Genomic DNA, 10,501 nt, shown 5'->3' on the forward strand with positions numbered 1-10,501 from the left:
TCAAAGACAATGAACCTAAAAAAAAAAAAAGCACAAAACAGGGGAAAGAGGGAACACTGTATACAGTTTATTTTTTGCTATCTTTTTACGCTTGTAAAAACAAAACAAAAAACAACATTTGTACACTTGTTTCATATCTGAATAAAATGTAATCAGTTGTAACACAGCATTGCGTGTAAATGAAGTCCTTCCGTGTATTCCTGAACGCCTCGTACAAAACTCTCTGGGGAAGTTGGCAAATTGACTTCCTGTTATTGCATCCCGCCTCAATTAGCCAGAGGCATTCGCGCCCTTGACTGGGAGGACGCTCGGGTGCGAGGCCGTGTCAAAGTCGCTCTTATTAATCAAGGGCTGCTTGCAGCAAACCTTCCCCGCTTCCACGTTCTCGTCCTCAGGCTTCCCCAATGAATTGTGAGGGCCTATTACACATTAGCCAATAATCAATTTAACCGATGAGCTTCTTGCCTAGCCTTGTACAGTAAACGAACCCAAAGTCCAAAAAGTAAAAAACAGAAGCTGACAGGTTTTCGTGATATCGCTATATTATTCTTATTCTTATTCTTATTCTTATTCTTATTCTTATTCTTATTCTTATTCTTATTCTTATTCTTATTCTTATTCATGATTGGAAATCAGTCCCGATCGCGTTTGGAACTGATTGGAATCCGGGAAAAAGATTTCTATTTTATTATAATTGAAAAAAATATTTATATGTACAATACACAGCGTTACATCATAGGATCAGTGTAAGTAAACACAATTAAAACCACTCGCACGGGGAGAACATGCAAACTCCATACAGGAAGGCGGAGCCAGCTGGAAAATGAATACGGGTCGCTTAACTAACCACTCACCCCCTTCGCGTTCATATTTTTAAAAAATTGACCACATTTGTAATCACGTTTGTTTACTGCTAAAACAAACAAACAAAAAACATGCTTTCACCCATTTTGACTTTTTATTTATCAACGGCGGTAAGCAAGGCAATGGAGCAAAGCATGGTCTCCAAAAAGAGTTTATTTTCAACAAATGCAAACTAGGTGCGTGGAAGAATTCATAAACTAAAAATAACAAATTTAAAGCTAAAAAACAGGCTTTGAAGAAACTTGACTTGACATATGACCGCAACGGTGATCCAACAAAGATTGAGAGAAACAAGTGAACCAATGGAAAAACACGTATCTCATTTAAAAACATAAAACACATGTAGTCACTTATGAGTAATTGCTCAGGGTGTGGTCAAACGTTTTGATTGTTGATTGTATGGGAGGCAGCTGTAGGCAGCTAATGTTGAACAAAAGGAGGACTCAATTCAATATACTGTAGAGTGTGGAAAGTCCCTTACAAGTTGGGGGGGACAAGTAACATGCCTGGAGGCGAATTCTATGGTCTTCGGTTGTGAATCATACCCTGCTTGAGCAAGAAATGAAAGCTAAAGAATTTAATCTTTCTTCAGAATGGTTCGGTCAGAAAATGCAAAGGTCTTATGCTTTTATCAAAGACAAGTTGACTCAGGCTGTGTTCTTTATCTCCAGTCTCTCCAATTGATAACCCTGAATACTAAATACAGGCACACTGATGAGACAACAAAGCACACCCAGACTTGAGTGGCTGCAGGAAGCTGATTGGTTAATGCAAGGGAAAGTGTTGAGGAGAACAGGTGGAAAAAATAACATCAAGCGAGTTACATGAAAAAAATGGACGCAACGACAAAGCATGTAAAAAAAGAATAAAAACAGTTGGAAAATGGAAAAAAAAATGGAAAAAAATGAAAAAATGAAAAAAAAAATGGAAAAAAAAAGTTAACATTTGGACCATTTTCGTACTTTACTCGATGCTCGTATTTGAAAAAAAAAAAACATAACATTTCCTATTTTACTTTGCACTAAAGTAAAAAGAGACTAAAAATGCTCAGTGCTGTCTTGTATGATTTTTTTACTGTTTTACTTTAGTTGCATTAAAATGTCAGTGATCCGCTCCTCAAATGATACGTTGTATGTACAAATGTATTGAGGGGCAAAAATGCCTATTATTTGCAATAAATCTGCAGAGAATGACTAAACTTTCATTTTATGTCTGGCCAGTTTTTGAATACCTTCAAGAGGCAAAAAATGCTCAATTCTCATCATCACTTTAGTAGATACTCAACAGTACACAAAGTATATGCAATAAATGAAATGCATTTCGTTAATTAGGTCCAACATGACAATAAGCCTTTCTTTAAAAATAAATGTAACTGGCAAGAAATGACACATAAGTAAAAACACCCCAAAAATAATAACAAGAACAACACTATGGATACAGCGAGCGGGTAGTAGAACTGCACATGGTCCCGGGACGCAGGTGGCGCTAGCAAGCGGTGGGATCAGTAGGCCCGCACCTTGGTGTCTTGCGCCTGATTGAAGGGGTTGGCGGCACTGGTGGACGCGTCCTGTTGGGGGTCGATGGACTGGTACGCTTCTCTGTTTCGGCTCATGGAGGGGAAACCTATGAGAGGGGTGTGCAAATACACGCCCACCATCACAGGACAATGAAGACACATTGACACCTGCTGGAGGTTTATGCAGTGAAGGTCATATGCTACTCATAATCATCATGTCACTTTGGTGTCCTTCTATAAATAATTGCAATCCTAGTTATGCTCATTTTAATTTGGTTGTGTTTTGAAGACAGACACAGCCTATTCATTTCTTTTTGCTCTCTTGCTTTTGACTGATTCATGCTACACTACAAAGTCCAAGTGTCCACAATAGAGGACATCCTGTCAATTCTTGTCATGGTGCACTTATGTCTTTGTTACATATTTGGAATCATCACTTGAAGACAATGCAAAATTTTCATTGTATTTATTCTGACGTACAAAGCTGAACATGCTTTCAATTCGAAACTTTTCACAGTGGACCGAAATCATCATCAGTGGTGCCTTGAGATGCTTCTTCGATTTGATTCATGATAAATCTAAATCTTCAATCATCGTTCCCTTTTCAAAGGAAAGGAAATTGCACCCACCGCCCTTAAAAAAACATTTTTAAGAATAGCATTTCATAATATTTGACATTATAAAAACATTCAGTAATGTACGAATGTAAACATTTTTGCCTGGCAAATACGCAAGGGTGCAGTCAAGTCCCTTTTTATGGAGTCCTCGTCAAGTTCAAGTCAAACTGATGTCCTTTGCTTGTTTGCCCACAAATGAGAAATGTCGGACCAAGACAACCGTCAAGTCAAATGTAAATGAACCCTTGCAAAGTTTTAATTCCACAAAGTGCAGCTTTCCATTTAAATGAATGCTGGCTCGTATCTAACAAATCCTCTTAAGTCAGGTTACTTGTATGTCAAGGCACCACTGTATTTTTATTATCACACAGAGATTTGCACAAACACACACACACACAAGTTATTTGGAGATTGGAGGCTTGAAAAATACATGATGAGAACAAGCACAAACAAGGTGTGAAAAGAAAAACACACATGCACATGCACACACACACACACACACACACACACACACATAAATACTGTACACAAACAAACAACAAACAGAAAGTAAAAAGTGTCCTCCTTGTCCTTCCCTGTTCATGACCTCACTTCCTGTGCAGAGGGGATTGGAAGGGAGATGATTGGCAGGGAGAGAAAGGGGCGGGGCAGGGGGGGTCAATAGCGGCGGCCGATAAATGCACTGTCAGCACTGTCCGTGGTGCAGCGACTGTCCACTGAGGTCTCTAAGTCTAAGAGGTCAAAGGTGAAAGAGGGGAAGGGAGGGAGGGGGGGAGGGAGGAGACAAATGAGGAAATGAGAACGTTCCCAGACAAGACCCACACGAAGGCGACGTGGCATGCTGGGAAGGGAACCATTCACGCGGGGGCCACGTCCACACAAGATTCTTTGAAAACATTATTATTATTTTTTTTTATCAGCTTAATATCTTTAATATCATTATTAATTTCCCAAAACTCATGTTTCTATATTTATGTGTCAAAGGAGTGATCTGATTATTCATCATTTTTAGGTATAATTGCCATAATTATGTTACGTTTGATATTGATATTAACAATTGAATACTAGTTTAGCCAAAAAATGTAATTCACACTAAATTATTTTTTAAAATAATATTCAAATATATATCATTCTCCAAAATTTTGAAAGATTTTGGAAAATATTTTTTTAGAACCCATTGTGTGTGTGTTTTTAATCAGGTCTTTTTGCTTTTGCTCAATTATTCACACATCTAGTTGAAGCTTTTGCTACAATAGCAATATAAAATGACAATGAGCATTGTAAATTTTTTTTATTGAAATATGACTTACTTTAAAATGTAAAAATGATATTTACCTTTTTATTCATTGATATGATATCCGTGTTTGTCATCTTGATATAAACCCAAAACCCTATAAATCCAAAATATTTTAATCAAAAATTCTATTTCCCCATAAATAAATGATCATACAGTTTTTTTCATATTAATGAAGAAAAATATTAATGATTTTGAATTTAATCCCAAAGTCAGCAAATACATTTTGCAACTTCCACAATGAATATTTATTACATCACCTATGAATATTAATACTTGAATATATTTTATAAATATATGAATTACTCATGTTTGAGTTTTTTTTAATTTGATTTTACCCTTACATTCGAAATCCCTCAATTACAAGGACTGACATAAAACCATTTCTTCTTAAAAATGACTTTTATCCCATCTCGTCGAAAACACTTGAAACCTCCAACTCTAATTTGAAGCAACATTATGTTCAATCTAATTTCACATCCCTAATCTGTCGCTAAGTTGCAGCCTGTGAAAGCTTTCTTTTGAAAGCCTTCTTTCCACATCCATGTCACGCTTGCTTCAAAGCACGAATGCGTGACATCAGATCCCAAGCGTTGTTGTGATAGTTAGTCAAGCCGCCTGATGAAGCGGCAGGCGCCCGATTGCGAGGCCGTTAAAGCGCTTTGGCCTGCAGGGAACTCCTAAATGCTAATGGATGCATTGGAGGGCCAATTAAAAGATGCATCAGTCGCTAACTGCTAATAATAATCTCAAGTCTGCTGGCTGGGTTCTCCTGCTGGGTGGCGTTAGCATAGAACATCAATATGCAGTTAAATCAGGCAGTGCGACACAAAATTCTGTCAGGCTGAATCGTTTCCAGCCTCTGCTCCACTCCCTTCTCTCTTTTTCTTGACAGGTGAAAACCACAATATTTGCACGATACCCCAACCTAAAGCTAAATTTTCAACTCGACTGTTCTCCACTCAAATTCACACGCTACCTTTGTCACCGGAGTCCAGTAAGCTAATCTGTTGTTTGCAGAGCAGTTTTGTGGTTCACTGACTTAATTTGAGGAGCAATTTTCTAATTTTGTGGCATATTTTCTATTCTGTTTACTTTAATATTATGATGTCATTAACAATTTCTATTAATATTATTAGTTAAAGTAGTAGCAGTATTAGTAGTAGTCTTACAGTTATTAATACACACATGCTAACAGCAAGCTATTATCATGCCAACATCTTGCTACCTTCTTAATAACCTCACAATAACCTGTAATTTGAGCAGCCCAAATAGTTTGTCACTGTTATGTAACCCCTCAAATAAATCAACTCGTTTCTTGATGATTCACATTTTCTTTCTAGAAATAGTTTCTATTCATGTTTTTCCTCAAATGATGACTACATTTTCTCGCCAAATATGAACAATAAAGAGTTCATGACTTTTTTGCTCAAATAAATGATCCAAAAAATTGTTTAATTCATTGCATCAATTGCCTTTATTTTCTGTATGAGTATGAAATGTCTGACTGCATTTGAATATTCCATATGGGTCCTCATGTTAGTAGCTAGAGGGAGACTTGGGCGTGTCAAGCTAATCGGAACGCTCTCCGGTGAAAAACATTAAAATAAAAGTTTGATAAGGGTATTTCATGAATGTATATCTGTATTATTTGGTGCGTTCATTTAAGAATTGGCCAAAATAGCGCGTTGATGGTGTATTACGTTATGTTGCTGCAATGCAATTGTGTTCCTAACTAATCATTTTGATCTTTTCCCCATTGCGACAAAGAGACATTTTGAACAATAAGACATGTTGTACATATATATCCAAACGTGTGTTTGTTTGTGTACAAATCAGCAAACTGCTGGTGTATTTAGCATTCGCAGTGTTTGGTAATGTTCACTGCTGAGTGGAATACGGCCTTAACCCTGAAACCTTAACAGACTAACCCCTTGTCATTTATCCATTACCCTATATCTAATTCCTTGTCATTTATCCATTACCCTACATCTAACCGTATCCGTCACCCTCCTTCTACTCATAACTCAGAGAGAAGAACACTACTAAATCCAGCATGTGGAAAGACAAAAATAGGATAAGAAGCTTCAGGTCAAGTGCACTTGCACTGAATCAAACAGGTTCATAAATTCCCTTTGTGAAGACAAGCATTTACTGTGCATATCAATCCACATGGGATCGAAACAATGATCGCAAATGGTTTGCAGGAAACTCCGTGTTCACGTGGAAAAGTGACTTCACGTGGTGTGCCTCAGATGTTTCATGGCATTTACAGTCTTGTGACTGTAAATAATGACATTTGTCAGCATAAAACAAACAGCATGTCAAAAGCACAGAGATCGCAAATGAATTCATGGTGCAGGCCCAAGCATTACACTACTAATTGTACATTGGGAACCGATTCATTGCAATTCTGACTCTTTACTACGTTTTTGTTATTTCCTTCACGTTTTTGTCTCGTTTTAACTCCTACATAGTACATTGGATATTCTCCCTTCCAAAGTAATCATATACCAATAATTTGCATCAAGCAGGCTGGTATTTTTCTCACTCGACATATTTACAGTTTTCCCACAGTTTATTGTTTTGTATTAAAAAGTCCCCCATTCACTTTCAATGGAATGGGCATTCCTTCAGCATTCCACACATGTCGATACAAATCAGGGTCAACGAGAAAAGATCACGGACACGGTGACACACCAACAAGCGATGTGGAAGACAGTGAAGCAGCGTCAGTCCTTTTTTCATGCTATTTTCTACCAAATGCACTGTTTTGAAATGTGAAAAAAGAAAAACTGAATATTACTCCGCCAAAGTTTGTTCTGCGTCTTTCTTATCCAGCGCTGTGAAGTTCAAACATTCTTGGAGAAAACAACCAAATGCAATTTCAACCTCGGGTTTTCTGTATCTTTTTTCGCTACGTCCAATGAACAAAAAAAATATAACACAAAAAAAGAAAGTGAAAGAAATTCACTAGTCCTATTCTTTTGACCTGCACCCAGATCTTCCTCAAGTGTACAGCTTTCGGTTTGGTGGAGTTGGTCAAGACGTTATCTAATGCATAGGACTTGAGATTTAATCTTTGAGCATTCTTTGAGTAGTTCTCATTGTAACCCTTACCTCAACCTAAACCAAATTTTATTTTCCCTACCTGAACACCAACTCTATGTATTAACCCAAACCGTAGGAGTTGGACTCTACCCAACCCTCATTTTACCTTACTCTTGTCCTAATCTACCTTATCCTACCCTGTCCTACCTTACTCTGCTCCACTCTATACTATTCTATCCACTATCTTTCATCCCTGTATCCATTCAATCACTTCATGAACTCGTAGTGATTGATGGAGTTTGTCTCCTTCATGTTTCAAGGGGTCCACGCCGGTATTGTCTCATCATGAACCAGGCATAACCAATGAGTTTGATTTCACTTGCGGGTCAACAAGATCGGTCCTCCGCCACTCACCAAAGTTGACGTTGTAATCCCCCCCACGCTCGCGGTACATCTGGTAGACGAAGAAGCAGGAGGCGGGCTTGAGGAGCAGGCTGAGGATGGCCATGCCGGCACTGAAGCGGAACACGTCTCGACCCTTGCCCGACGCCAGGTCACTCAGTGAGTAATAGATGCCAAAGTGGATGATATCGGTCAGGATGGTCACGGCCATCCCGATCAGAAACTGCACAGGACGGAAAGGAAGGACAACGTTCAGCTGTGCCCTCTTACTTGAAAAAGTGAAATACATCAAAATTCTATGACTTCATCTCAGAGATCCAGAAAGGTTGTTATCTCTCTTGAAAACTAAAAGTTTCTAATCCAACCTTAGACCTGTATTGAAAGGGACACCACAACTATGTCTGATCTTGTCTCTAAAAATAACCCTTACCATTACAGTACATTCTTATTTCAACTGTACACCCTAACCGTACTTCAAATGAGAGCCCAACCTTAGTCCCTCATTCTACCTGCTAGGTACTTGGTCTGCCAGGATTCCAAACATGTCCAGAGGATATCGCTTGCGAGATGTGAATGTATAAAAAGTACTTCCATAGATCAAAATATGGGACACCCACCACATAGGATGTACTAGGATCATTTTTTCTATGATCTGTAGAGTGCAGTTTTACTATATTTACAGAAGTTTATTGTCATGACACAGCTGAGGTCCGGTATAGGACAAACCAGTATAGCCCTACACATAGATGGGAGATCCACGCTAATATGGTCCACTCACCATAAGCACGGCGTCGATGGAGTCCCTGTGAGCGATGGCCCACACCCCTATGGCTAGAACGCTGAAGTTGCCCCAGGCAAAGGAGGTGGGAAGCCACGCCATGCACCCCCTAGACACACACGCATTTCACCACGCTACACATTGTAAACAGCGTTGACAAACATTGTGTCTGTGTGTGTGTGTGTGTGTGTGTGTTCACTGTGACCTACTAGAGGTCGACAAGGAGAGAAATTCCTCAAGTTTGTGAAGAGAAACGTGTTCACTCACCAGACTGTAAGAAGCCAGTGTACCAGAACGATGGCCTGACAGGCAAACACATCATCATCATAATGAACACTAAATTAATAAAAAATAGCTATAAATATAAATGACAGTAATAACTAATAACTTTCTAACAACATGAAAATGTTGTCCGATTAGTATTATTATACTTCTCACAAATACAACTTTGAGAAAACCCCCAAAATATACAAATAATTCATTAATTTGATGTACATAGCTAATACTATATATATATATATATATATATATATATATATATATATATATATATATATATATATATATATATATATATATATATATATATATTACTATGATTACTTTAGACTGTTTATAATAAAATTTAAAAATGAATACTGACAACTAAAAAATCAAAACACATAACAATAGCAAGCCTTTAACAACAACAATCAAAATCATTTTTGATACAAGTACAATTACTTAGACATTGCAAGTACTGATACTCTGAATCAAGGCCAGGTATCTGCTCGATACCAATGCCTTGTATTGGTACTTGCCCATCCCCCCAAATAATCCATAAATACTAATAATAGTGATAAAATTAATTTGTAATAAAAAAACACATGATTAATAAACTTGGCTGAGATAAATGTAATACACTTGAAATATTTATATTTTTAAGAGGCTATACTGATAAACCTATTCAAAATGTGATGATAATTTCAATATATTTAATGAAAATTAAATACAATTCAGATTCATTTGCCCCAGTTTGTCAATTCTGCCCTCGTACACAAGTGATGGCCAAGGTTTCCCGAAGAATCTGTGGGGCCAACATTTGTCGTCTTGAAAACGTCACAATTCTTAATACTGGCTGGCAAGCCTCCTACTTTTTTTTTTTAAGGGGGTGTGCCAAGAGAGGCCAGGGGAGACGAAAACAAGAGTTTAAAAAGCAGACTCACCTTAAGATTGATGGCAGGGATTTCCATAGCAGGCAGCGGTGGCTCAAAGCTGTCTTCTGGTTGGAAAAAGACGGAGAGTGTGGCACGCAAACTTTTGTCTTTTGCTTTTGTTAGCCTCGGCTTGCAAACACAAACCATGTGACGGCACCCTGACTGCGTACCATGTGACTCACGCGCACCCTCACAGCCTCTTTCCGCCCACTCACCCCCCACCACTACCGTTTACTCTCCGCCTCACTTCTTTTCCTTGCTTTAAGAATAGAAAGTCAGGTACAGTATATGATTTTTCTGATCGTTGAAAACCTGTGGAAGAATACGCAAACAAAAATAACTTTTCAAAGATGATGTCAGCAAATTTCTCGAGACTTCTGCAAAATTGATTTTAAGTTTTCATAGCCACCGCAGAAGTTTGTCAGCAAAGGCAGAGAAGTGTCAAAATCATGAAACTGAAAATGGAACGTAATTAACGCGGCCTGTGACAGCTTCCTTTACACTTTTTGACTATTATGAATAATAAAAAAAAAAAATTCAATTATTTTGACATTCAATTCAAGACTGGATTTTTTTTTTTTGTAGAGCAATTTTGTGAGTCAGTGACTTAATTTGAGGAACAATTTTCCAATTGTGTATAGAATTTTTTTGCTGGTTAATCCCAGGGACCTGAAGTTTGTTTGTTTGTTTTGCACCAATCTTTATATCAAAGGCATTTCACATCAAAGGGAAAGCACTGAAAGAAGATACTAGGGAGCTGAAATTTTATCCAGATGGTGACAA

At 37.9% G+C, this 10,501-nt stretch overlaps 1 protein-coding gene across 2 annotated transcripts; it reads right to left on the bottom strand.

Moving 5' to 3' along the window:
• Window positions 1–999: 999 nt before the first annotated feature.
• On the bottom strand, window positions 1,000–9,876 carry agtrap (angiotensin II receptor associated protein). Of its 2 annotated transcripts, none has more exons than XM_088423711.1 (5): window positions 9,728–9,876; window positions 8,790–8,824; window positions 8,523–8,631; window positions 7,757–7,967; window positions 1,000–2,487 (listed from the first exon to the last, which is right to left on the bottom strand). In XM_088423711.1, exons 1-5 carry the CDS (start codon window positions 9,863–9,865, stop codon window positions 2,366–2,368), a joined length of 615 nt encoding a protein of 204 aa, XP_088279837.1. In that variant the 5' UTR covers window positions 9,866–9,876; the 3' UTR covers window positions 1,000–2,365. The 2 variants fall into 2 exon arrangements, with proteins under 2 accessions (XP_088279837.1, XP_088279838.1); XM_088423712.1 differs by lacking the exon at window positions 1,000–2,487 and adding an exon at window positions 2,495–3,728.
• Between the last annotated feature and the right edge of the window lie 625 nt (window positions 9,877–10,501).

The sequence above is a fragment of the Hippichthys cyanospilos genome, chromosome 9 (assembly GCF_059441005.1).
Source record: "Hippichthys cyanospilos isolate Australia breed blue-spotted pipefish chromosome 9, RoL_Hcya_1.0, whole genome shotgun sequence".
NCBI classification, from domain to species: domain Eukaryota; kingdom Metazoa; phylum Chordata; class Actinopteri; order Syngnathiformes; family Syngnathidae; genus Hippichthys; species Hippichthys cyanospilos.

Coding starts and splice junctions, on each gene's coding strand:
- agtrap (XM_088423711.1), bottom strand. CDS start 9,865: ATGGTTTGTGTTTGCAAGCCGAGGCTAACAAAAGCAAAAGACAAAAGT. Junction 7,968..8,522: donor CCATCGACGCCGTGCTTATG/GTGAGTGGACCA, acceptor CGTCCTGTGCAG/TTTCTGATCGGGATGGCCGT. Junction 2,488..7,756: donor GGATTACAACGTCAACTTTG/GTGAGTGGCGGA, acceptor CCCCTCTCATAG/GTTTCCCCTCCATGAGCCGA.